Source organism: Aphanomyces astaci, assembly GCF_000520075.1.
Source record: "Aphanomyces astaci strain APO3 unplaced genomic scaffold supercont1.1, whole genome shotgun sequence".
Taxonomy (NCBI): Eukaryota; Oomycota; class Saprolegniomycetes; order Saprolegniales; family Verrucalvaceae; genus Aphanomyces; species Aphanomyces astaci.
Window position 1 is genome coordinate 1763545 of NW_009798264.1, and position 22311 is coordinate 1785855.

Below are 22311 nucleotides of genomic sequence, written 5' to 3' on the forward strand. Positions count from 1 at the left end.
GATCGAGATTGCCCTTCCATCGACAGGCAAAAGCCCCTGCCGAACCTGCTATTGTGTCGTTGGACAGTTTTGCACGAACGGGGGAATTAATCAAAGCTTCACTCTGTCTATACTTGGAATTTGTATGTGAAATTGAACGCGTGGAATAAAATGCAAGGGATGTGTCGTCGTCGCCCATCACCATGTGCATAACTTTGGCAAGGTCATGATTTCCATATTTTCGGATTTGATCCATTCTTGACAACATGAGCTCTTCTTGCGCTGCTGCATCGCCGACGTCCCTTGAGTTTCCACCTGGCTTCATGTGGGGCACAGCCACGGCCGCGTACCAGATCGAAGGTGGATGGAACGAAGGCGGCCGTGGCATGAGCATCTGGGACGCGTTCAGCAAGACGCCAGGGAAAGTGATCAACGGCGACACAGGCGACAAGGCCGTGGACCACTTCCACTTGTTCAAGCACGATGTCAAGTTGATGGCGGACATGGGCCTCAAGTACTACCGCTTCTCCATCGCTTGGCCTCGCATCCTGCCGACTGGGTTTGCCACCCACGTCAACGAAGCCGGAATTGCGTTCTACAATGCGTTGATCGACGAGCTGGTCGCGCACGGGATTGAGCCCATCGTGACGCTGTACCATTGGGACTTGCCGCTGGCGCTGCAGACCGAGTTCGACGGGTGGCTTGGCGGCCAAGTCGTGGTCGACGCGTTTGCCGAGTACGCGCGCCTTTGCTTTGCGCGATTTGGCGATCGCGTCAAGAACTGGCTGACGCTCAACGAGCCGTGGTGCTCGGCGTTGTTGGGTCACGGCACGGGCGAGATGGCGCCGGGTCGCAAGCACAAATGCAAGACGGAGACGTACCTCTCGGGTACGCATGCTCTACTTGTACATGACTAGGTGGGGATGATGGAGGTTGTCGGGTAGCTCACAACTTGCTGCTGGCCCACGCCCATGCTGTCGACGTGTACCGCAAGGACTTTCAATCGCAACAACGTGGCGTGATTGGGATCACGTTGAACTGCGACTTCCGCGAGCCCAAGCCATCGGCCGACCCCGCGGTCTTCAAGGAGAACCAGGCGGCGGCGGAGCGCGCGTTGCTAGTCGAGTTGGGCTGGTTTGCCGACCCGGTCTACTTTGGCGACTACCCGGACGTGATGAAGAAGCAGCTAGGGGCGCGCCTGCCTCGCTTCACGGAAGCCGAATCCACCTTGCTGCGAGGTTGGTTTGCCATCTACCAAACGACAAGTGTATGACGTGGCAGCGTAGGAAGCAGCGACTTTTTCGGGTTCAACCATTACGGGACGGGGTACGCGGAGCCGTCGGCGGCGTTTCGGAACAAGGTCGCGCCCGGCTATGACGGGTCCATTTGGGAAGATTCCGGGGTCGACGTGACTTCGAACGACAAGTGGCTCAAGACGGACATGGGGTGGAACGCTGTGCCGTGGGGCTTCCGCAAGCTGCTGGTGCGACGATCCCTGAAGACGAACCTTCACATTAACGAACCCGTAGATGTGGATCCAAGCGCGGTACTCCCCCAAGGGCGGCATTGTCGTGACGGAGAATGGGTGCGCGGTGGCAGACGTGGACCGCGACGCGGCGCAGCAGGACACGTTCCGCATCAAGTTTTACGAAGCGTACATCCAAGAGATGCACAAGGCGATGACCGAGTACGGCGTGGACGTGCGCGGGTACTTTGCATGGTCGTTTGTGGACAATTACGAGTGGGCGTTTGGGTACTCGAAGCGCTTTGGGCTCCACTGGGTCGACTATGACACAATGGAGCGCGTGCCCAAGGCGTCGGCCAAGTGGTTTGCGCAAGTGATCAAGCTCAACAAGGTGGATGTGACAGAGGAGAATGCGATTGCCATGGCCGCGGCGGAAACTGACCTGGCCGTGCCGTACTAACTGCCTTTGAAGTGGTTGTCTGCAACTACATAGCTAGCTGTGCAAGAGGATGTAGGACATACAACCCTGGTGAATAATCGTAAACGATAACGTTAACCAACGGTGTTTCGAACTACTTATTTGGTTTTCGCATCTGCTAGTACTTCGTAGCCAGAGTTTAAGTATAGCTGGCCAATCAACCCCCAAAACGCCACCGTCGTTGAAAATAGACAGGGCTGTTTCTGTAAGTGCAGTCGGAGCATCGTCGATACTGTCATGGCGATGCGGCTGGATGGGAGCTTTGGGGAACCGTCCTACATCAGCGTGGGTGACCCGTACAAGAGTGCCCGGGAAGCCAAGGTCCACCACATTGCCAACACCAAGCAGTTTCTCACCACGGGGCCTAAGCGTGGCCAGACGGGGTCCAACTGGGGCCCCGGCGCGCGCAAGTTTGTGGGGCTGTCGGTACGTTCCCCGTCGACTCGTTACATGTCGTGTTCACGGTCTCGCAGGGGTCCTACCAAGAAGCGTACAAGCAAGAGTCGCAGTATCGCCTCGAAAACACCAAGAAGAATGTCAAGCCCAACGGGTTTGTGTACTCGTCGTACACGAAAAAGAGGTAGAGGTCCATTGACTGACACGGGGGGGTGGGGTTGATGGCTTTGGGTGGGGGGAATGTGTGTAGCTGCGGCAAGGGCGACTACTTTGGCACGTTTCACGACCCGAAAGAGGACGACACCGCCCCCAAGCCACCCCCGTCCGCCCCTGAAACAACGAGGATAAACCCCAAGGATCGGCAGTTTGAAGTACGTCATCTGCCAATTATATCCCCCTAATTCCCCTTCTGCTGCATGTGATGCTCACGACTCCTCTCGGCAGAAACGCAACGTGCTGACGTCGCCGTCGAAGAAGGGGACGTTGGGGTACACGGGAACCCTCATCGGGGGCAAGCCCATCCCCGCCATGCCTGCAGAGTACGACTCGATTCATAACGCCGCCAGGGTACCCAACACATCATGATCATCGTTGTCGACGTCACCTCAATCTCGGAACATGCCGTAGAACGACATGCAGTATCACAAGGCCAAGCTGGGGGACCGCAAAGCGTTCAAGTCCATTTCGCACGCACTCGACTACTTTGACACGAACGACCACGTGGCAGCGTCGCGGGTGTTTGAATGGGACGAAGGGTGCAAGAAGAAGCCCCCCGAGAGGGAGGAGACGATGAACCCCAAGGAGCGCGCGGTGGCCCATGCCGCGACCTACAAATCGTGGAAACCGACCCATGCCGGCAAGGAGGGCGAGCCAGGGTACGCCGTTGTGTTATGATAATCGAAAGCGGATGATGTTGATCACGAGATCACGACAGGACGTTTGTGAAGTTTCCCGAGCGTGTGCCCGATCCGTACGACGAGCGGATGGTCACCCGCGCGATGCTGCCCAACCGCCGCAACCCCGTGGAGCTGGCGACGCAGGGCCTGTCCGAGAGCATCCGTGAGCGCAAGGCTTTCAAGCCGTCCAGCTTTCCCAAGCAGAAGTTCACCAAAGGCACGTGCCTCTTGGGCATCAATAAACACAAACTGTAGCCAACGAATGTACTACTACTATGATAGTACTAGTAATACTACGTAAGCCTCTAGTAATGTGCAACCCCCCCTTACTTCATGCTTTGTCGATGACTTATCAAACTAAAAGTTAAGGCAGCCCCGTGGAACTGCGCCACGCCACGGCATATTGCTGCCTCCGACCCGGCTCCAAGTATTGCAACATCAATCGAACGGACACTGGTGCACCTACATATCATTTTTCAAACTATCGCATTCCACAGATCTCGAGGTACTATTCATATATATATATATATATATACCGCTAGTGGGGTCGAACGACAAGGTGATGGAGCCCTTCAAGTTCCGCCGAGTCAATGTCTGGGGCGACAGTGCATACTCCAGCACGCCAGGCACCCACGCAACCGACAACGAGGAGGACGAAGTGGATGTGCCGCCGTGCAGAGCCACGGAGCGGAAGGCCCTTTGCCGACCACTTGACACATTGAGGCACATAATTCCAGGTCGAGTCAGCGTCATGCGCAAGTCGGAAGGAGGGGGGTGCTTCATGGAGGCGGCGTCAACGGTAGCCGTGAACACTTGCAGGGTTTCCGCGGCGGTGCGGGGGTTGCGTGTTGGCTGGAAAGAGCATGTCAAAACACGAGGCAACGAGGCTACTGTACCTGGCTTGGCAGTGGCACAGCTTCCTCAACGATCGATCCAATTGCATGCAGTCGACACAACAGGTTCGCGTGCGTCAAGTCGAAGAACGTGAGCTGTTACACAATGTGACCATGATCCACGCAAGTCCATTAAGCCAAGAAAGGCTGCAAAGACGTACATGGATATGGAGGGCGGGCGACAGATCCGTCAAGGCGCGAGGAGGGGGCAGTGGGAAGAGCTCGGATTTGCTCAACAACACCCCCACGTGCTGGATGTGATAGCAGTCCACCATGGCGTCGAGGTGCGCGGGGACATGGAGCTCCATCTGACACGATCCATCGATGGAGAGGACGTCGTAGCGGAAGGGGCTCCGTCTAGAGGGGAATACGGGTCTTTGAGTGCCGTCATCGTATGAATGAACAACACACCCGTGAACAGACCACTTGCGCTTGTCTGCGACGGACACGACGGACAAGTCCCCATTGTGTTTGTGGTATACGTATCGCCGCAGCTCGCGCGGAGCGTCCGAGGTGGAAGATGGCGTCACCAGCACGCGAATGACGCTGTAGAGACACTTGGGTCCGTGAACCGTGTGCACAAGCATGGGAGGTGGGGCCATCGGTCGGCAGTCGACCTGTAAAGTCACCACATCTCGCCGCGGATGGTGCAGGACCGATGTCACAACTGGCGGAAGTGACATGGACTCGGAAGGAATCGCGCCGTGCTCGATCCAGACGGTCTCAACACGAGGTGGAACGCGAGGGTCGTCGCTTCGAGGTATGGAATGCGATTGCATCTCCTGTGCGTGAACTTGGACTTGAATGTGTACGTGGCGATGGATGTATCTGGACATGGCGACGCCCGCTTGCAATTCCCGCCATCGCTTTCCTTGGGTTAAGAACCAAGTCCGATGCGAACGGCACGTCCCAATCCATGAAACGAGGGAACGGGGGTCAAGGCATGACGTTATGCGGAGCCAGCTGTGTGGACACTCCATACAGTTCTGCGTTGTCAACAGTAAATCTGACAATGACACCAAATGAGATGGAAGTTGAGTCGCGGCAGTCTATAAAGAAGGAGTCTTCACTCCATGAACCTTCTGGAACGCATGTGCTTGTGTGCTGTGAAGTCCATCATGTGTGCGCATACAGGTTGGTGCCCGACTTCGATGGTCTCTCCATGAGATCTCCACGTGGTCATGTTTAAAACAGTTATCCGGATATTTGGTAGAGGACGCCCAACAGGTTTTTATTGGTTACGTTTATGTCGTTATTCGAGGTAACGTTATAGTTGTTCTGAATCGTCACTTCCCAGCTCTTGGGATCTAGTACATAGTAACCACACTGCGTTCCACGGCCTTGCGCGTCTTCATGGGATGTCGTGGTACTGTAATGTTGAGCCTCGATGGCAATTCCTTTTGAAATGGTCATTGCACACATACACTCAGATGATGCAAAAGTGTTTGTCATTCGAACGACGTCGGTGCGTTGGTGCGACGTGATTGGCTCGTAAGAAACACTCGTTTTTATCATTTGTCCACTACGCTTTTGGGAGAATAAAATGTGTTTTTCCATATTCAACAGTTTCCCGGCGAGCGCAACACCATCCCGAGTCTTCTCGTACGGAAGATTACAGCACTGGCCAGCCAAGATACCTGACCAACATATCCGACGAAGACAGGAACCACACGTCGACACTCCTCCAGACCCCACGTTGACCCAACTTCGACAACAACGGCTGGATATGATGAAACTCAAGGAAGCTGTCAAAGAGTTCGACATCCCCGACGCGGCCCACACCACTCGGACACGACTAGGGTACGCTCAACTGAGCCATCTCACACAGGACTCGTCTCCATGCAGCGACACAAGTTTGGACACGGACGAGCTCAAAGGATGGGAAGACTTGGTGTCGTCGAACTCGTCAAAAGGGCCGATGCCGTCTCCGTACGCGATACTTTGTGCGATCATCAGTATATTTGGCTTCTTCTTCCTACTGTTCCTGGGCTCGACCGTCGCCTCCAACTCCATCTACATCCGCGTGAAACCCAAAGAAGGCCACGCCAAGTCGTCGCTCGCGGCCAACATCTTCCTCGCCGCGTTCTTGTACCTGGTGGCATTCGTGGGGAGCATCGTGTCCCTTTTGCGGGCCCGGCGCGCGCAGAAAGTGTTTCAACTGTCCTTGGACATCCACGCCGATAAGTAGTTGGGTATATAAAGATTTCATTAGTTAGTCGTTCTATATCCACACCCACCACTGTAGTAGTACAGTTAGTTAGTACCGACTAACTAGTACTACATGAGCGTGGTGGATCGACGCCGCGTGGGTTTTTCCTGGAGAAAACTCGGTCTGTTGGCCACCGAGTTCAAATGTCGCCGCAGGACGTGGCTCACGTCACTCTGTCGCAGTCCGCCGGCCACATGTTCGGGGTCGTTGTCGCCGTCGCCCATACTCGTTGACCTTCGCAGCCGCCGACTGCCGCCGCCGCGTCGGTTGGTTTCAAGAGTGCCCGTTGTCCGCAAGTGGTTGATGATAAAACTGCGCAACGACGACGGGGTTGTGGACGGTGATGACGTGGCACGGTGTGGTGACGCCACGTAGGGCTCGTCTTGCTGGAACGCCAGCGAGCCAATACTCGCATGTCGTTTAAAACTCACTTGCAGCCCTGGCCCTGGACGCACTTCGGGGTGCTGCGTGGCCAGAAACGACTGCGCCATGACAGTCTCTGCGTCGTAGCTAAATGCGACACCGCGCACGCTTATGCGATGATGGACGTGGGCAGGCGAGTCCAAGACCGGGTGTGGGCTGCTCTCGACATCGCCCCTCGAGGCAAACATGCTTGGCGGGGGGTACTGCAACAGGTACGCCGCGCGGTCAGCCAAGTGGAAGCAGTGCACTTCCTGCGCCAAGTTGGCATACGACGGGTTAAAGTTGCGCAGAAAGCCCTTCCAATACACGTCTCGCGCCAGCGCTGCCACGAGGGCCACTGGCACAAGCAACCAGAAGCCGTGGCCTTTGACCAGCGAAAACGCATTGCGCCAAAAGAAGCTAAACGTGGACGACGACACGACGGCCGCCAGGACCCACCAGAGTCCGATCGAAGCAACGTACACGAGGCCATGCCACACTGTGTGGAGGTGCTGGTTGAGCATGAGCTTGAGGTTCACGACGAGGATGACAATCGTAAACGCACACGCCCCAAATGTCCACATTGGCACCGACGCGTTGTCGAGCTTGAGTCCGTAGATGGTAAAGATGCAAATGACCGCCGACTCCCAAACACAAGCCAAGATCCACCGGCCAACGACGATCCCGTTGAATTTGCGATTGAGTTGGCCGACGCTATAGAGCTTGGGGAAGGCTTCGCAGAGGTAGTCGGGCACGTCTTGGTCGAGCGCGCCCACGAGCACAATCGGGAGCGCCGTGAACACCAAGTTGTACCCCTGTAGCCCCCACTCCAGAAAGAACTTTTGGCCGGAAAACCCAGAGTACGCCATGAACGCGTACTGCGTCATGTTCATCATGACATTCTTGTAGAAAATGTACAAGATCAGCGTCGACATGCGCACGTAGTTCCACCGGCCGTGCACAAACAGCAGCCGGATCAAAAACCGAAACTGCGCAATCGAGTAATCGCTCGAGTTTGCCGCCTGCATGCCTTCCTGGCCCGAGATGCCAATGCCTACATGGGCGGCTTGAATCATAGACACATCGTTCGCGCCATCTCCGATCGCGAGGGTGATGGACCCGCGGACGTTGTCCTTGACGAGGGTCACGAGCTCGGCTTTCTGGGCGGGCGACACGCGGCACGCAATCACGGCCGCGCATTGCTTAGCAACGTTCAGCAGCAGCGCGGGGCAGTGCAGCAACGCCAGACCCAGCGTTTCGCCGTCCACAACCAACGCCTTGTCCGTTGTCTTGTCCGTCATGATCGTGGGCTGATGCTTCTCGAGCGTGGCCACAATCTGGTCAATGTCGTGGTGGTTGTTGCCTGAAATCACCACCATGTCCATGTCCATATGCAGCAACTGGCAGGCAAACCCAATGTTAATCGCTGTCTCCTCCTTGTCCCCCGTGAGCATCCACACCTTGATCGACGCGTCGCGCAGCTTGGCGATGGCGTCCGGCACGCCCGACTGCAGCTTGTCCTCGATGGCCGTCGCGCCGAGCACTTCCAAATCTGTTTCCATCGCGTCCATCAACGCATCAATCTGGTTGGGGTCCCCACGGCGCCGCTTTTCGATCTCCGCCATGTTGTTGGACGCTTTCTTGTACTCGGCCGACCTATATATCATATCCCATCTCCCCTATGACTACTTCCCAAGTCTTCATCGACCGTACCATGCCGTGTACTTAGCGCGATCGACCACCGCATGCGCAATCACAAGCGTCCGTAGCCCCTCGGATGCAAATGTTTCCATATGCTCCAACGTCTGGTCCCGCACCCGTAGCACTGCCGCGTCCGATGTGTCCTATAGCATCCATGGTCAACGTTCAATAGTGTGTAGTACTACTAGAGAGAGAATCCACAGCACTGAACGGTTGACAAGGTACATACATGCAGGTTCCCAATGATCAAACGATCTACGGGAATGCCTCCCTCACGACGACTATCACGGTACTCGGCACACGTACCGCGAGGCGCTCGTAGATGACCGTGTCCGCGCCTTTGCACAGCAGTGCGAGGCTGCCGTCGGGCTTCTCGGCCACCACCGACATGCGCTTTCGAGTGCTGTTGAACTCGAGCACGTCCAAGATCTTGTACGTCACCGCGCCGGATGGCGTCTGAACCAGCGCTTCCCCCGGGGACCGCGCGTAAAATGAGTGTCCAAAGCACGCGGCGGCAGCGACCAGCGCTTGCTCGTCGGGGGAAGACGCCGACAAGCGCAGCGTGCCGTCGCTGGCCGACTCGGGCATGACGGTGTGGCACACGGCCAAATGCTCCCAGAAGAGCGCCAAGTGCGGGCACGTGGACGCCTCGAAGATCGAATCGTCCTGGAAATTGACAAAAGGCGCGACCACGGGGCGGGTCTGCGACGCATGCGCTGGGTTGTACGTGACGTTTTGGCGCATTTTGGCAGCGAGACCCACTTCCGTGTCGCCCACTCCATACGAAATGCCGTGGATCGAACACTTGCGGAACTCCATCACGTTGCACGTGAGGGTGCCGGTTTTGTCAGTAAACACGTAGTTGATCTGGCCGAGCTCTTCGTTCAGTGCCATCGTGCGCACTTGGCACGGTGTGTCCGTGTCTGGGTGGTACATCTTGACGTCGGCATTCATAAAGTACGCCTGAATGAACTTGACGCTGGTCATGCTCACGTACAGCGACACGGGAATGAACGAGTTGAGCAGCAAAAAGTAGTACAGGCACAGCATAAAGTAGTTTTCAGTCGGCGACGTGAGCACGCGGTCCCTCGGCCCTCGATACAAGTACCTATCATGGCCATAAATAAATATATATATATCTAGTCAAAGGTCGCCGTTTAGGCCGTACCACGCCTTTTCATTGCGGTCCAGGGACAAGTTCTTCAAGTTCCACTTGGTGCCGATGGATGCCCCCGTCACACAAAGCACAATCATAAGTGCGACAATGTACAAAATCTGTCGGTTGAGTCGCAATTCCATGTTGCTCCACTTGACCGTGTCCTTGTTCTACACGAAAAAATAATATATATATATATCCCTTTGGAGCGTCGATTCCTTATGAAAATGATATATATATATATATATACATATATATACAAGAGAGATGGAGAATGGAATCGACACAACCAATATGTGTAAAGAAGAATCGGCAGAAGGAATTGGCCAATCAGATTGCAGGAAACTATCAACAAATTGTCAAATTAGTGTGTGACTTCAATTAGTGTGATACCAATCACCACAGGACCCTTTCTTTTTACATACAAAATTCAGTACAAAGAACAATCGATCGATAGATTTGGTGAATCAGCATAAACGTCCAAATTTTGGGTACAAGGACAATATATATATATATATATATATTATATTGGTACCAGGGACGCCATCATGATCTTGGTGTCGCGTCCTGTGTTGACGACCAACCCAAACACAAACTCGGTGTTGCGGATCGTGCATCCTCGCAGCAAGATGGAGTTGGCGCCAATGCATTCGTTGTGGCTGCTGCCGAGTGCGAGGGTGCCGTTGAAGTGGTGGATCGAGTTGTTGGGGACTTCGCATTCCTACCACGTCGCATGATCATGCGACACGGGTCAGCTCGATAGAAGCGGCAGGGAGTGTTCGATACCACGTGGCCGTGCAAGTGCGCCAAGTCGGCGTCGGAGCGAAGGGTCGTGTACACGCACTCGACGCCTTGTCGCATCTTGAGGTTGGTCTCGCCGTCCAAACTCTTGGTTTCGACGTAGCAAATGCCTCGAGGTTGGTCTGGGTTTTGCTCAAACGCGCCCAGGATCACACAGTCCGCCGGGATGACTTCTCGGTTGAAGATCTACGAGGGTGTTGAAAGTGTCTTGCGAGGCATGGTTCGCACGTACCTTGATGATGTCGCCGACAACCAACGACCGGGACGGCCGCTCCTCGAAGGTCCCGTTGGCAGCGTCGAAGCGATGCACGGGGATGTCGTTCGTTTTTCGGTCGGACGTGTGTCGTCGGTAATCTTCCATGGCAATGAACACCATGTCGATCAAGACGATGATCGTCAAGGCAGGCAATGACGCCGGGAACCCGTCCGTGTTGGAGATGCGCTTGATGCATTGCATGACTGAAATCATGAGGAAGTACGCGTTGGCGAGTTTGCTGAACTGGTACCACAACACCTTGGGCAGGAACGAAAACAGCGTGTACCGCGACGTTGTGATTGTGTTGCCGATGTACTTGAGCTTGGCGTTTTCCAACGGATTGTTCAGGTACACAAACCGGTACGGTTCGACGTCGTCGTCGCCGTTGGTCGCTACTTGGTCCTCGGTGGATAGCACGTCCGCATTCTTGCACCTCAACTTCATCGGCGACGAGACAAGGGTGTAGTCTGCAGCATGCTCCCTTCGTTCCTGTGTGTTTCCGTCCACTGCCAACGCCTTCATGGAGCTCGTGCAAGGCAACGACCGCCCAGCAAACTGTGTTTTCAACAGAAACTGCTCGCTCAACACGAAACTCAGCTATCGAATTACTGCCATTTTTCGATTATTGTGGGATTTAGTGCCTGTTTGAAGGCCTCAACCAATCCGATTGTTTCTTAGTCAATCGTGGGTGTAGAGGAGCGTAGGCCAATCAACATCCTTGGTATCCAGCAAAATGGATTTGATTGGCGTATAAACTTGGAAAAGGATTGTCTACACGTAGTATGTACTAATAGTAATACTATTATGTACGGTATTTTGACGTACCTTTGCACTGTGTAGTTAAATTTGGACAATTTATTTAAATCGTACAAGTGTATAATTGATTGGAGATGTATTGAATTATACTACTATAATTATACTCACATTTCTTATATTCCATGTATGCAGCGCAACAACAAATACAGTACTTATACAGTACTTTGACTTTACGGTATTGATGTACTTCGAAGTACTAGGATTACAGTAATACTAACGTTATTAATATTAATACGTACTACTATTTAATACTACAGCAATGGTCAGTCAGGTCGTAACACATCAATTCGATTTGTCCAATCAAGTTGCGCTGTTTGACTCGAACAAATTCGGCAATAAAATGATGGATACCATGCGAATGCTGGTGAAACCCATCCTGCAGTAGAGCAAGGGTCTGAAGAGCAGGCCCCATCATTCGAGACTAACGTGCAATACTTTGGAAGGGCAATAATGAAGGAGAGATTGCGATTCGGCATGGTCCATTCAACACAATAACGCGCAAGATAGAAAAAACCCTCCAAATTAGTTTGGGTTGTTTTGCACCCAATCGATCGTGGGTTTGCAAACATATCTCACCATGGAACAATTGATCGACTAACAAATACCACCATCCAGAATTTACCCAGCACTCGAGTGAGTTGTACTGTAATCACGAGTCACATGGACGGTGCTTGGGCAGCCGCGCCGCGCGGCATGCCGCATCCGCAGTCCGATTTCGCCAAGCGCATCAACAAACTTGCTGCTGCTAGCCCGGTCTCGACAAAGTTACGGGACCACCTTGTAGCTCTCGCGCGGAAGCGTGGCCTCGACTTGATTCACAACCGGCTGCCTGGATTGGACTTGGTCGCGCTTGGGCCGAATGGCGTGCGCATCTACGACGGATTTGTAGGCAGGGATCAATACGTGGTCAAAGGCACGACCTCCCTGCGAGGCACCGTGTCGGACTTGCTTGGCCAGCTGCGGCACCAAACGGCATCGACCCACGACTGCCGGCGCAGCTTCTACCAACTTTTCCTGCGAACGTTTACCCACAGCATCAACCTGAAGCAAGCGAACGACGTTTCCACTGTCGGTTCGGATGCGATACAGGTTCATTGGCTCGCTCTTCGCGGAGATGGCGTGCACGCGACGCCGTTCGACATGGTATTTGCCTCCCACAGCCAGCAGTATGTCTGGGATCGGGTGGCGTGGCGGCCATGGGCGCCCCTTGACGGCAGCCAAGTGATGCGGGAAGCTGCGACGCATGTGTGGGAATCTATCGACACCCGGACACTCCCTGCCTTCGACGATGCCACCACCGGATGTGCGAGGCTCAAGGTCCACCACAGCGGGTTTGTGATTGAAAAAAGCCCCGACGTGGCCAACCATTGCGTGGTCTCGTTCGTGCTCTGCTTCAACGACCGCGAACTCTCTCGGCCATGGATGCAGGAACTGGTCGGTGGGCTCCCGCGCTTTTGTGGACGAGACCATTTCCTTGTGATCCCGACCCAACTGTGGTCGTACAACGCCTACTGCCACCTGTGCTTCAAGACGTTCCGACTCTACCGACGCCGCCACCACTGCCGGCTTTGCGGGCATGCCACGTGCTCCAGCTGTTCGCACAACGTCGAGATTGACGTTGCCTCGGACATTGAAGCATCGTTCGTTCGACAAACTCCCGTGTTGACGTGTCACAGGTGCAGTGTGCACTACCGAACCAGTCGACGGAACCTTCTTTTGACGCCATATAAATCCCAAGGGAACCATTCCGGCCCTCGACGCACTCGCAGAGAGGATGGCCTGCACCCGCCGACGACGCGACTGGAAACCCCGACCTTTGGATGGACGCAGCATCCACCAGTAGCACCTGACCCGTTCATAACTCGTTTTGCGGACGACAACGAGTCTACCTTTACGATCCATGCGCCATCGTCGTTGCCCCATCGAAGTGTTTCAGTCCCGACGATGTCACATACTGGACGGGATGTGGACTTGGAGGCTCTCTATTCGAGTCATGTCCCCGTGGTAACTACCACAGGGTTGCGACCGAGGGGAAGCATGTCCTTGCCTGTCTACACGCGACCTTCATATGCCCACGAGAAGCCCATGCGGATGTCTCAGTCATCGGAGTCCCAGTCCTCCTTGATTCGTCGGCGGCCGTCCACTTCGCAAGGTCCGCCTGACGTTGATGCCAAGTGTGCGTCCGCTCCCAGTGAAAGCCATCTACGCGACGAGCCGACCACTGTCTACTATTTACAGTTAAATAAGTAGATGAAAATGGGAGTTACATTTGTCAGTGAACTTCCGGATACGTTTCCGGATTCGTCCAAGCGGCAGGTGGAAAGATTCAAGCAACCACGACGCTAGTGCACGATGAGTACTTTGTCGCAATGGGCCGAGGATGACGACGCCGATGAGGACGACAACATCCTTTGGGACGAGTCCACGGAGGAGAAGTTGGCAGAGAATCGAGGCGGCTTCCACCTGCGCAAGCAAAACAGCCAAGGCGGTGGCCTGCGTACGATTCCACTCTGCAAGACGCCACCAGCAACAGACCCACGGCTCATTACGATGAGCCCACCGACAGCAAGCACACTGACGACACGTCTGGCACCGCCTGCGCCTGTCCAGGGGCTCTTGAAGAAGAAGGACGCAAAAAAGGCCAGCAAGTTTGGCCTCGGCGAGCGGCCACTCGGTTCGCCCAGCAATGGGGCCCCTTCAGGTGCTCAAACTGTAAAACTGAATGGCAGCTTTGGTGGTGGAGCAAAACGCAGAAGTACCAAGACCAAGTCGGGGGACATTGGATCCGCTTCCAGCGGTGGTGGCTCTGTGAGCAATTCCGCCGCGCTGAAAATGTCCGAGACCCCGGAACAGGTCCGGCGCTTCCTGCTCGCCGAAGTCAAACAAATGTCCATCGAGCGGCTTGTGGCCGACGCCAAGCGATATTTATACTTGGAAGACTTTCATCAAAAGCACACGGCCACATCGTACGTATCATCGAGTATCATTCTGGGCATTTTCAATCCCTAAACATGAGATTAGGCCACCAACACACCCGACGACACCGTCAACCGTTGCTTCCACATCTGCGTCATTGTCACCGAAATAAAGGCCCTGCTATTTGACACATCCATTATGCTAAATTCTAAACAGACGCCAACATGATGGGGAAATTATGGTGTCATTAGTAGTGGATTAGACAATTGAGGTTGTGGAGGCTTTGCGCTGTGAGCTCGTAGATGGTAAACGTGCAGCTGTGGGTGAGCATCGATTTGAGTAAGCTGGGAATGGTGCCTTTGTACAGGCCGTAGAGGCCTTCGTGCCTGAAAATATCGCGACCGCAGTGCACGGCCGACGCGTAGGAAGGAATAGTGTGGCCATAGTCTGCATGCCGTGGCACGCCTTGCATTTGCATGCGCTTCTTGATGGTGTCCAGTGGATACACAAGCAGTTTCGACACAAAGCCGGCGATGGCGCCATTGCCCACGGTTTGAAGCACCCATCGAAACCGCGAGTGAGTCGCGCTGGCCGTTATCTCGCTGAGCGTGGCGTAAATGCCGAAACTCAATCCCATGTACGGGATGATCTGGGACACGGTCGGGCCGAGCCCCTTGTACAGTCCGCCTTTGATGCCCTCGCGATGGATGGACACCGCGAAGAAGTGCCGCATGTTGCGGTAGACCTTTGGGACTCCTTGGCTGGACATCACTGTTCTGCAGCGATCGAACGGATACGTGGACACTGTGGCCACCACGCCGGAGGTGGCACCGATGACGCTGTTCCACGCCCAATGGTTTCGGCCGTCGCCGTCCATGAGGATGTTGTGCAGCGCTTGGTACGTTCCAAACTGAACGCCAGAGTACGATACCCATAGGAACGTTGCGGCAATGTTGCCCCGCCAAAACGTGCGAAGGCCTTCTTCGCGGTAGATGGTGGACAATGCGTGGGCCAGGCCAGTGTAATGTTTCGGGAAGTGCGTCGCATTGGCGCCAACCTGCACTTGGAATCGGATCTTGAGCAAGTCTAGCGGCGCCGCAATCACTCGAGTCAACCCGCCCGCCACAGCACCAGCCACCATGCCTTCCCACGCAGACGGAGGAGGCGAAGCCATCGATCTTATTCGTTCTTCTTGCTGTGCTTGGCGTCGCCGGGGGTGAGTTTTTCCTTGGGAACCGAAAAGAGGAAGGACGGAGCAAGGATGATGAGGAAACAGACCAACGCCACAGACAGATTCAGCCAAACGTCTTCGTCGCGCATACACGTTGAGGAGGTCGAGAGCTTCCGAGCCAGCGTTTCGAAAGGTGACGGAGTCGTCTGCCCACCCACCAGCAAAACAAAACGGCCGAATTATCCGGATACCATCATTCATACTACGGTATTATAGTAACTCTCAGCGTGTGAAATCGCCGTGGATAAGTTTCTCCTCGCTAACCACTTTCGCATCCTTCGAAGTGCTATCGTATACTTGTTGACTTCTTCGTTCCCCATAGTAGGTGCGACAGCAACGTACATTATAAGTGTAACCAGCGAAAAAGTCAAGCAGCCATGGAAAGGTATCCGGATATTGCAGTAGATCTTCTTTTCACGAAAGGTCGCAAGCATACTAGTGGCTTTGATTGGTCTATGTACAACGACTACAACCGTCCAGTGGGGTACCCCGAGTGGAATTCGCTGAGTTTCACAGGACGGTTCTCCTTGAGCGAGAGGGTGGCGGCTAGCCCTAGCTTGAGGGCTTGGCGGCCGTCTTGGCCCGACACTGGCGGGACGGCCCCAGGGTTCAAGCACACGTCTACAAACGCAGCCAATTCGTCTCGATACGCGTCCATGTATCGATCGATAAAGAAATGAAGCGGCAAATCACGCGCAATCGACGCTGCAGTGGACACCGTGACCTGCAACACACCACAGTCAACATGCGATTGCTTTTGGTGTTTGTGTACCGTGTTGGGGTAGTTGTTGTCGCATGAGACGGCGCCCTTGGAGCCGAGGATTTCCACGCGCTGGTCGTACCCGTACGCTGCCACGCGACTGTTTTCAATGTACCCGATGACACCGTTGGCGAACTGCAGGCACACCACGGCCACGTCCACGTCCCCCGCGGCGGCGATGGCGGCATCGCAGGCTCTGCCCAGTACAAACACTTGGTCGATTTCACTTCCCACGAGGAAACGCGCCATGTCGAAGTCGTGGATGGTCATGTCGCAGAACATGCCGCCTGACACTTTGATGTAGCTCACGGGGGGTGGGCTGGGGTCTCGACTCGTGATGCGAATCTACTCCAACCAAACGTGACGAATAGGATGGTGTGCGGGTGGGTGATGGCTACCATGGACACGGCGCCCACTTCGCCGTCGACGACGGCGCGGCGAACGCGCTTGAAGTTGGCGTCGAACCTGCGATTGAACCCGACCATCAATTTGACGTTTGCATCCTCCACCTAAAGCCGTCATCACACGAGTAACAACATGAAGAGTTCGATCGAATGGATTCCTCACTGCTTTGACGGCGGCATCCACAACGGCCAGGTCCAGAGCGATGGGTTTCTCACAAAAAATGTGCTTCTTGTGCTGGGCCGCAAGGTGAATCTGATGAGCGTGGTGGTCCGTGGGAGAACAAATGAGCACTGCGTGGATGGTCGGGTCTTCGAAGATATCGTTAGGGTCCGTGGTGAAGTTGGGAATGCCAAACTCGTCGGCCAAAGCTTTCGCGCGGTCGGCCCCAGGGTCAGCAACCTACTGTCATGTTGTGGACTAGGTACGTGGATAGACCTTCGGTACCGATACGATGGTAACTCCTAAACGTGACAGGATCTGCGTATGAATGGTGCCAATGCGGCCAGCGCCCAACACGCCGACGCGAAGGGACTGAGGATTTTTGCTCCTGGTGTTGCTCATGACTGTTCAATGGTGGCCGCAAGTTACTCATGTAAAGCAAGGTAAACGTCGTCGCCACTGATTGGCCACGTGCGACTTATTGCAAATCAAGGTGACAACAGTAGTAGTTTTAATTCCGTCGTAACTAAATCCTTGTTTGAAAAAAGTATTTAATTAACATCATACTGTAAAACCTTGTTTGAAAAAGGTATTTATTTAAAATCATACAACATGATATGATGCGTTTGAACGTCGTGACATGCCAACCCTCTTTCAACCTCAAGCAACTGGAAGTAGTTCATTGAGCAAACGTCATGTTGATTATCACCAAGTACTGCTGTAGTTACTGCAAATGTGTCCCCTTGGGATCATGCAAATTCAATAGCGGGGGCGTTACCTTCTTGAATCCTATTGCCTATATATAAATACCGGCTATGAATAGCTAAGTCAACGCAACCCAATCGTTGTTCACAACCGCTGCGAGCCCATGCATGCTCGGCGCAAGGACGGTGCGGCGACCGCGCCGAACCAAGTACTAGACCTTTAGAGTGTAGAGTAGGAGAGCATGAAGACTGTGTGTCCATGTTCCAGCTAGAGGATCGGCCTGGCTACAGTCCTCATGATCCCGTGTACATTTGTGGTAGATCTCCAACAGCAAGCGAAGTGCGCTTCAAGACGCTTTGGTGGCCAAGCTCGTGTACAAATATGCCAAACGCGACGATGAATTTGGCCGCATCATTGTGAGCCTCGTGTCCAAGTTGGTGCGCACGACGGCCAAGTTGGTCGAAGCCGATATTTCGGCGCTGGAGAAAACCGTCAAGAAGTTGCACGACGAGCGAGGGCGAAAGCAGCGCCGCGACGACGAGCGGGTGGGCTTTCAGGCGCCCCCGCCCGAGGACGCGTTGGATGTCAAGGTGGCAGAGTTGGGTCCGCGGCTGTCGTCGCCGCGGTTCCAACCCGCCGTGAAAGCGGAGACGATCAACTTGAAAACGCAAGATGAGTGGGTGCTCATCAATGCCTTGAACAGCGTCGAGTTCGAAGACTCGGAGAAGCACAACATCGAGACGAAGCACATCAAGACCGTGCAGCAGCGTCAGTGGTTGGACTCTCAAAAGAAGGAAAAGGACAAAAAGGTCAAGTCGCTCTTGGACGAAAAGCACGACATGTACGAGCACCAAGGTACGGACGACATGCGCCAACATAATGGCGGACAAGTGACAACCATGGGGGCGTAGTGTCGGACTATACCAGGTGGAGGGCGGAGGAGGTAGACAAGGCGCGCAAGGCCAAGGACGCGGTGGACCACATCCGCATGGAGCGGGATCGGCAGCTGCGCGAGTCCAAGGAGTTGCATGCCAAGCTCGAAGAGAAGCGGCGACAGGAAGAGGAGCTCGAAGTGCAACGGTGCAAAGACGAGCTCAAGCGGACAGAGATGGAGGCGCTCGAGCGGAAGCGCGTGCAACATGCGCGGATGCAGTCGTTACTGAAAGAGAACATCCAAGTGCAGCGTGAGAAGGAAAAGAAAAAGTCGTTGGATCAAGGTACGTTTTGATGAAGGTATGGACATGGAATTAATTGACCATTGCTTGGTGCGTAGAACGCGACGTGAAGCTAATGGAAGAGTACGCACAAAAGCTGGCCAAGGAAGAGGCCGAGCGCGTGGCTGCGCTGCAGCATAAACTCACCCGACAAGACCGCATTCAGAATGGCATTGCGCTGAGCATCCACGAACAGCTCAAGCTAAAGGAAATGGAGGACGAACAGCGGGCAGACGACTACCAGCGCCACAAGCTCGAGTCGGATCGCGAGAAGGAGCAGGTTCGTGGGTCACTCGCTTAGTAAAATGCTGACATGAACGGATTAGATCATCGCAAAACGACGAAAGGAGGAAGCGCTGGACCGCAAAAAGTACTTGACGTTTCAGCACGAAGTCAAGGAAGAGAAGAAGAAGAAGCTCAACAAGGAAGAGGTCGAATACAGCAACAAATACCGAGAAGAAGGTGAGTTGGCGCTGCGGGAGATGAAGCAAAAGCAAGACAATGCCCGTGTGCGCAACAAGGAGTACCAGAAGCTGCTGTTGAGTCAGATGCAGGAGCAAAAGGTGCGCAAGGCCGCCACATTCAAGTCCATGGACCCGCGGGAGAAGTCGCTGAATGCGATCTTACTCCGGAAACTGGAAGTCGACGAAGATTTGAGTCAAAAGGTCGTGGCGAAGCTCAGTCCAGACAAGATGGTCCGCGCCAAGCCGCGCAACAACATCTTTTAAAAACTGAAATATACATGTCAAACCACCTATAAGAACAATATATACTTCTGTTAAATGTTCTGATTGGTCAGAGACCTTATTCTATTCAGAAAAGACAACCATTCGACTGATGACCAACATTCCTATTGTTTTTTGTTACAATCCCAGATAATTGATTGCACATGCCATGCGAAGGGGACAAGCCAAAGGGGCACACTGGACCGAGGAAACGCCGACCGAAGACAAAGAAGAAGCATGAGGACATCCCATCCATAGCAATGGCATCCGTAGCAATGGCAGTGCCATCGCCGCAGAAGTCAACGCGCACAACCAAGAAGGCTGATGCTGCCCCAGCGACACCCGAGACGCCCAAGCGTACTGCTGGGTTGTGTGCGAAAGCAGACTCGTTTTCTCCCACCACACTGAACACCATGTCACCCGATCGAACTATCGAAGCTGCCACACGTGCATATTGGACCCAGTGGGCGATTGACGCGGCGGAGCAAGAACGGACTCGTAGATTGCACCAACTAGCAGACATTCAACGGGAAGAGGATATGGAACGCGCGCGACGGCAAGCGTGGGCGCGGGAGGCAATTGAGATGGAACAGCACTCGCGTACGTCGCGCCTGTTTCTCGAAGCGATGCAGAACACGGCGTGGTTCCAAGCGACGATCTCGCCGTCGATTCTCAATTACGAAGTGGTGTGTCCCCACAGTTGGTTTGGCTGTACATTCAGCTGCATGTTGCGGCACATCGAAGAGCATCTCGTGGACTGTCCGTACCGCCAAGTCCCTGACACCCCCACGGTGGAAGACATGGATCTACATTCATACGATGTAGTTTGTCCCAATGCTGTCCTCGGTACGTCGGCCTCGTTCCCGTAACGTCGTCACATGATTACTTCTCGTCAGGCTGCATCACAATCTGTTCCCGCGACACTATTGGCGCCCACTTGTCAGTGTGTGGCATCCGGTCGGCAGAAACCGAACTCGCAGAGCGCATGCAATCGCAACTCAGCGTCATCGCCGCCAGCGAAACCGAGCGCCGACGCCGCATGAACGAAGCCACAGCCATGTCGTCCGAGGTGCACAAGCTGCACGACGCCCAGACCAAGGACCTCCAGGCCCGGCTGCACGCCGAAGTGTCGGCGTTCGGCGCGGCGCACCACACGAGCGCACAGCTCCGCCGCCCCGGCGTCCTCCGCGTGCTGGAGGTCGTCGCGCACATCGTCCAGACCGCGTGGCCCCAGGCCGCAGTCGAGCCGTACGGGTCCTTCGCCACGCACCTGAACTTGCCGTCCAGCGACGTCGACCTGGTCGTCGGCCCCTTTCACTCGGTCAGAACCGACAGCTTGGGGGACGTGCAGCAGCTCGGGGATCTCTTGGCGGCACACTCGTCGTCGTCATGTTCGGACGTGACGTTCACGTCGATTCAAATCCTGGCGCATGCCGCCATCCCGCTGCTCAAAGTGGTCGCGGCGGTAGGGGGGGCGGACCTGTCGGTGGCGCTGGACGTGACGTTTTGGAGTCCGTCGCACCAAGGGCTCGCCAGTGCCGCGTTGGGGCTCGAGCTGTGTCAAGGCATCCCGGGGTTGAAGGAAGTGACGCTCGTGCTCAAGTATTACTTGGCCAAGCGCGGCATGAACGATGTGTACCGAGGGGGGTTGTCGTCCTATGGGTTGGTACGATAAGAGGCCATCTTTACATGTTGAAATATTTACATGGTATGTCGTCTAGCTGCTCATGGTGGCCCACGTGTGCCTCCAAAAGGCTTCTCGGCATCCGACGCCAACGAAATCGGCGGCCGTCGACGAGGGCGATGGCGCGGTCGCGCTATCCGACAGTCAGCGCGCCAAGGGAGTTCGAGTGGCAGCCGCGTTGATGGCGCACGTGAAAGCGGAGGCAGCGGCGCCGTGCCTTGGCAAGTTGTTGATGGAGGTGCTGCATTACTATGGCAACAACTTTCAGCCAGAAGTGGACGTGGTCACCGTCGGGACGTCGTTCAGGTGTGTCGTCCACTGTTTGTTTAGTGGTTGTGACGTGGTGGGTGACGGCTAGTGACGACATGCGACGAGGTGCGGCCGCCACGTTGTGTGTGCTGGATCCGCTGGACGGGACCAACAACGTGGGACGCCACTGCTACCGCATCTCACACATCCTGCGCAGTTTCCAAGACGTGTCCAACTCTCTCACGTCGCTCATCGTTCGACTTCGACGAGGCAAGGACGTGGGTGGAGGGTCGTTGCTCGATCGCATGTTCAATCTGTGACACTGTGATCCAAGGACCACACACATGCCACCAGATGGGTGGACCACAGGCCCATCGGCAATTGTGTTGTGCCTGGACTTGACCTGGTAACGACGCAAGTGCTGTGTACTAGTAATCGGGTCCATGGGTGGCCTGGTGGTTTGTTAGCTGTGAGAAACAAAATCGAATGGCGGAGGTGCCGAAGTCGAGAGATTATGGTGTGCTTGTTGGCTCAACAGCGTTGAATACAATGTGTTGCAAGTCAATCAATGACGACGTACACCGCGATTTTGCTGTATTTCACCTGTACATATTCACCTGTATATACACTACTTGGGGGGTAGTAGAGTACCTTCCAGTGATGTAATCTATTAAAGACGTGTCCTTGGAGGTTACTGGACAGGACGAAGGCATGGACATGAGCTTGATGGGGGTGGAAGGCTCATATCAAAGTAAACATGTGTCATCGACCTGTGGGCCCTCCATGCACTAAGTTTGCGATCCAAGTGCTGATAT

General features: G+C 54.7%; 11 protein-coding genes across 16 annotated transcripts; 6 read left to right on the forward strand and 5 right to left on the reverse strand.

The window, feature by feature from the left end:
- The first annotated feature begins 118 nt into the window (after positions 1-118).
- H257_00623 lies at positions 119-2022 on the forward strand. 2 transcript variants are annotated; one of them, XM_009823384.1, is made up of 4 exons: positions 119-867; positions 924-1217; positions 1266-1462; positions 1509-2022. In XM_009823384.1, exons 1-4 carry the CDS (start codon positions 246-248, stop codon positions 1902-1904), a joined length of 1509 nt encoding a protein of 502 aa, XP_009821686.1. In that variant the 5' UTR covers positions 119-245; the 3' UTR covers positions 1905-2022. The 2 variants fall into 2 exon arrangements, with proteins under 2 accessions (XP_009821686.1, XP_009821687.1); XM_009823385.1 differs by having other exon boundaries at positions 1266-2022.
- A 105-nt stretch (positions 2023-2127) lies between these two features.
- Positions 2128-3540, forward strand: H257_00624 (hypothetical protein). The gene is made up of 6 exons (XM_009823386.1): positions 2128-2348; positions 2396-2502; positions 2569-2689; positions 2763-2885; positions 2946-3193; positions 3253-3540. The coding sequence occupies exons 1-6, from the start codon at positions 2160-2162 to the stop codon at positions 3467-3469; spliced, it is 1005 nt and encodes a 334-aa protein (XP_009821688.1). The 5' UTR covers positions 2128-2159; the 3' UTR covers positions 3470-3540.
- Positions 3518-5105, reverse strand: H257_00625. Of its 2 annotated transcripts, XM_009823388.1 has the most exons (5): positions 4519-5105; positions 4269-4464; positions 4111-4203; positions 3751-4066; positions 3518-3676 (listed from the first exon to the last, which is right to left on the reverse strand). In XM_009823388.1, exons 1-5 carry the CDS (start codon positions 5085-5087, stop codon positions 3579-3581), a joined length of 1272 nt encoding a protein of 423 aa, XP_009821690.1. In that variant the 5' UTR covers positions 5088-5105; the 3' UTR covers positions 3518-3578. The 2 variants fall into 2 exon arrangements, with proteins under 2 accessions (XP_009821690.1, XP_009821689.1); XM_009823387.1 differs by having other exon boundaries at positions 4269-5105.
- A 540-nt stretch (positions 5106-5645) lies between these two features.
- H257_00626 lies at positions 5646-11192 on the reverse strand. 2 transcript variants are annotated; one of them, XM_009823389.1, is made up of 7 exons: positions 10609-11192; positions 10362-10562; positions 10111-10296; positions 9588-9745; positions 8726-9527; positions 8432-8562; positions 5646-8374 (listed from the first exon to the last, which is right to left on the reverse strand). In XM_009823389.1, the coding sequence occupies exons 1-7, from the start codon at positions 11152-11154 to the stop codon at positions 6385-6387; spliced, it is 4014 nt and encodes a 1337-aa protein (XP_009821691.1). In that variant the 5' UTR covers positions 11155-11192; the 3' UTR covers positions 5646-6384. The 2 variants fall into 2 exon arrangements, with proteins under 2 accessions (XP_009821691.1, XP_009821692.1); XM_009823390.1 differs by lacking the exons at positions 10111-10296; positions 10362-10562; positions 10609-11192 and having other exon boundaries at positions 9588-9789.
- H257_00627 (hypothetical protein) lies at positions 5837-6295 on the forward strand (the record flags this gene model as incomplete). Its single annotated transcript, XM_009823391.1, has 1 exon — positions 5837-6295. One exon carries the CDS (start codon positions 5837-5839, stop codon positions 6293-6295), a length of 459 nt encoding a protein of 152 aa, XP_009821693.1.
- A 771-nt stretch (positions 11193-11963) lies between the features above and the next one.
- H257_00628 lies at positions 11964-13725 on the reverse strand. 2 transcript variants are annotated; one of them, XM_009823393.1, is made up of 3 exons: positions 13338-13725; positions 12369-13294; positions 11964-12320 (listed from the first exon to the last, which is right to left on the reverse strand). In XM_009823393.1, the coding sequence occupies exons 2-3, from the start codon at positions 13279-13281 to the stop codon at positions 12214-12216; spliced, it is 1020 nt and encodes a 339-aa protein (XP_009821695.1). In that variant the 5' UTR covers positions 13282-13294; positions 13338-13725; the 3' UTR covers positions 11964-12213. The 2 variants fall into 2 exon arrangements, with proteins under 2 accessions (XP_009821695.1, XP_009821694.1); XM_009823392.1 differs by having other exon boundaries at positions 11964-13725.
- Positions 13726-13757: 32 nt separating this feature from the next.
- On the forward strand, positions 13758-15726 carry H257_00629 (hypothetical protein). Its single transcript, XM_009823394.1, has 2 exons — positions 13758-14414; positions 14470-15726. The coding sequence occupies exons 1-2, from the start codon at positions 13801-13803 to the stop codon at positions 14534-14536; spliced, it is 681 nt and encodes a 226-aa protein (XP_009821696.1). The 5' UTR covers positions 13758-13800; the 3' UTR covers positions 14537-15726.
- Positions 14593-15717, reverse strand: H257_00630 (hypothetical protein). Its single transcript, XM_009823395.1, has one exon. It carries the CDS (start codon positions 15536-15538, stop codon positions 14612-14614), a length of 927 nt encoding a protein of 308 aa, XP_009821697.1. The 5' UTR covers positions 15539-15717; the 3' UTR covers positions 14593-14611.
- Positions 15727-15922: 196 nt separating the features above from the next.
- On the reverse strand, positions 15923-17453 carry H257_00631. 2 transcript variants are annotated; one of them, XM_009823397.1, is made up of 5 exons: positions 17205-17453; positions 16923-17159; positions 16754-16864; positions 16368-16700; positions 15923-16319 (listed from the first exon to the last, which is right to left on the reverse strand). In XM_009823397.1, the coding sequence occupies exons 1-5, from the start codon at positions 17319-17321 to the stop codon at positions 16062-16064; spliced, it is 1056 nt and encodes a 351-aa protein (XP_009821699.1). In that variant the 5' UTR covers positions 17322-17453; the 3' UTR covers positions 15923-16061. The 2 variants fall into 2 exon arrangements, with proteins under 2 accessions (XP_009821699.1, XP_009821698.1); XM_009823396.1 differs by having other exon boundaries at positions 15923-16700.
- Positions 17454-17741: 288 nt separating this feature from the next.
- H257_00632 (hypothetical protein) lies at positions 17742-19595 on the forward strand. The gene is made up of 5 exons (XM_009823398.1): positions 17742-17832; positions 17945-18479; positions 18536-18841; positions 18898-19118; positions 19165-19595. The coding sequence occupies exons 1-5, from the start codon at positions 17788-17790 to the stop codon at positions 19564-19566; spliced, it is 1509 nt and encodes a 502-aa protein (XP_009821700.1). The 5' UTR covers positions 17742-17787; the 3' UTR covers positions 19567-19595.
- A 120-nt stretch (positions 19596-19715) lies between these two features.
- On the forward strand, positions 19716-22083 carry H257_00633 (hypothetical protein). The gene is made up of 4 exons (XM_009823399.1): positions 19716-20409; positions 20460-21229; positions 21285-21553; positions 21606-22083. Exons 1-4 carry the CDS (start codon positions 19728-19730, stop codon positions 21814-21816), a joined length of 1932 nt encoding a protein of 643 aa, XP_009821701.1. The 5' UTR covers positions 19716-19727; the 3' UTR covers positions 21817-22083.
- Positions 22084-22311: the final 228 nt, after the last annotated feature.

Coding starts and splice junctions, on each gene's coding strand:
- H257_00623 (XM_009823384.1), top strand. CDS start 246: ATGAGCTCTTCTTGCGCTGCTGCATCGCCGACGTCCCTTGAGTTTCCA. Junction 868..923: donor GACGGAGACGTACCTCTCGG/GTACGCATGCTC, acceptor GTTGTCGGGTAG/CTCACAACTTGCTGCTGGCC. Junction 1,463..1,508: donor GGGGCTTCCGCAAGCTGCTG/GTGCGACGATCC, acceptor ACGAACCCGTAG/ATGTGGATCCAAGCGCGGTA.
- H257_00624 (XM_009823386.1), top strand. CDS start 2,160: ATGGCGATGCGGCTGGATGGGAGCTTTGGGGAACCGTCCTACATCAGC. Junction 2,503..2,568: donor TCGTCGTACACGAAAAAGAG/GTAGAGGTCCAT, acceptor GAATGTGTGTAG/CTGCGGCAAGGGCGACTACT. Junction 3,194..3,252: donor GGCAAGGAGGGCGAGCCAGG/GTACGCCGTTGT, acceptor AGATCACGACAG/GACGTTTGTGAAGTTTCCCG.
- H257_00625 (XM_009823387.1), bottom strand. CDS start 5,087: ATGGAGTGTCCACACAGCTGGCTCCGCATAACGTCATGCCTTGACCCC. Junction 4,204..4,268: donor CGCCCGCCCTCCATATCCAT/GTACGTCTTTGC, acceptor ATTGTGTAACAG/CTCACGTTCTTCGACTTGAC. Junction 3,677..3,750: donor GTCGTTCGACCCCACTAGCG/GTATATATATAT, acceptor AATGATATGTAG/GTGCACCAGTGTCCGTTCGA.
- H257_00626 (XM_009823389.1), bottom strand. CDS start 11,154: ATGAAGGCGTTGGCAGTGGACGGAAACACACAGGAACGAAGGGAGCAT. Junction 10,297..10,361: donor CGCACTTGCACGGCCACGTG/GTATCGAACACT, acceptor GCGACGTGGTAG/GAATGCGAAGTCCCCAACAA. Junction 8,375..8,431: donor CGCGCTAAGTACACGGCATG/GTACGGTCGATG, acceptor TATGATATATAG/GTCGGCCGAGTACAAGAAAG.
- H257_00628 (XM_009823392.1), bottom strand. CDS start 13,371: ATGGGGCAACGACGATGGCGCATGGATCGTAAAGGTAGACTCGTTGTC.
- H257_00629 (XM_009823394.1), top strand. CDS start 13,801: ATGAGTACTTTGTCGCAATGGGCCGAGGATGACGACGCCGATGAGGAC. Junction 14,415..14,469: donor CAAAAGCACACGGCCACATC/GTACGTATCATC, acceptor ACATGAGATTAG/GCCACCAACACACCCGACGA.
- H257_00630 (XM_009823395.1), bottom strand. CDS start 15,538: ATGGCTTCGCCTCCTCCGTCTGCGTGGGAAGGCATGGTGGCTGGTGCT.
- H257_00631 (XM_009823396.1), bottom strand. CDS start 17,321: ATGAGCAACACCAGGAGCAAAAATCCTCAGTCCCTTCGCGTCGGCGTG. Junction 17,160..17,204: donor TAGGAGTTACCATCGTATCG/GTACCGAAGGTC, acceptor ACATGACAGTAG/GTTGCTGACCCTGGGGCCGA. Junction 16,701..16,753: donor AAGTGGGCGCCGTGTCCATG/GTAGCCATCACC, acceptor TGGTTGGAGTAG/ATTCGCATCACGAGTCGAGA.
- H257_00632 (XM_009823398.1), top strand. CDS start 17,788: ATGCATGCTCGGCGCAAGGACGGTGCGGCGACCGCGCCGAACCAA. Junction 18,842..18,897: donor GAAAAAGTCGTTGGATCAAG/GTACGTTTTGAT, acceptor CTTGGTGCGTAG/AACGCGACGTGAAGCTAATG. Junction 19,119..19,164: donor CGGATCGCGAGAAGGAGCAG/GTTCGTGGGTCA, acceptor TGAACGGATTAG/ATCATCGCAAAACGACGAAA.
- H257_00633 (XM_009823399.1), top strand. CDS start 19,728: ATGCCATGCGAAGGGGACAAGCCAAAGGGGCACACTGGACCGAGGAAA. Junction 20,410..20,459: donor TTGTCCCAATGCTGTCCTCG/GTACGTCGGCCT, acceptor ACTTCTCGTCAG/GCTGCATCACAATCTGTTCC. Junction 21,554..21,605: donor ACCGTCGGGACGTCGTTCAG/GTGTGTCGTCCA, acceptor GGTGACGGCTAG/TGACGACATGCGACGAGGTG.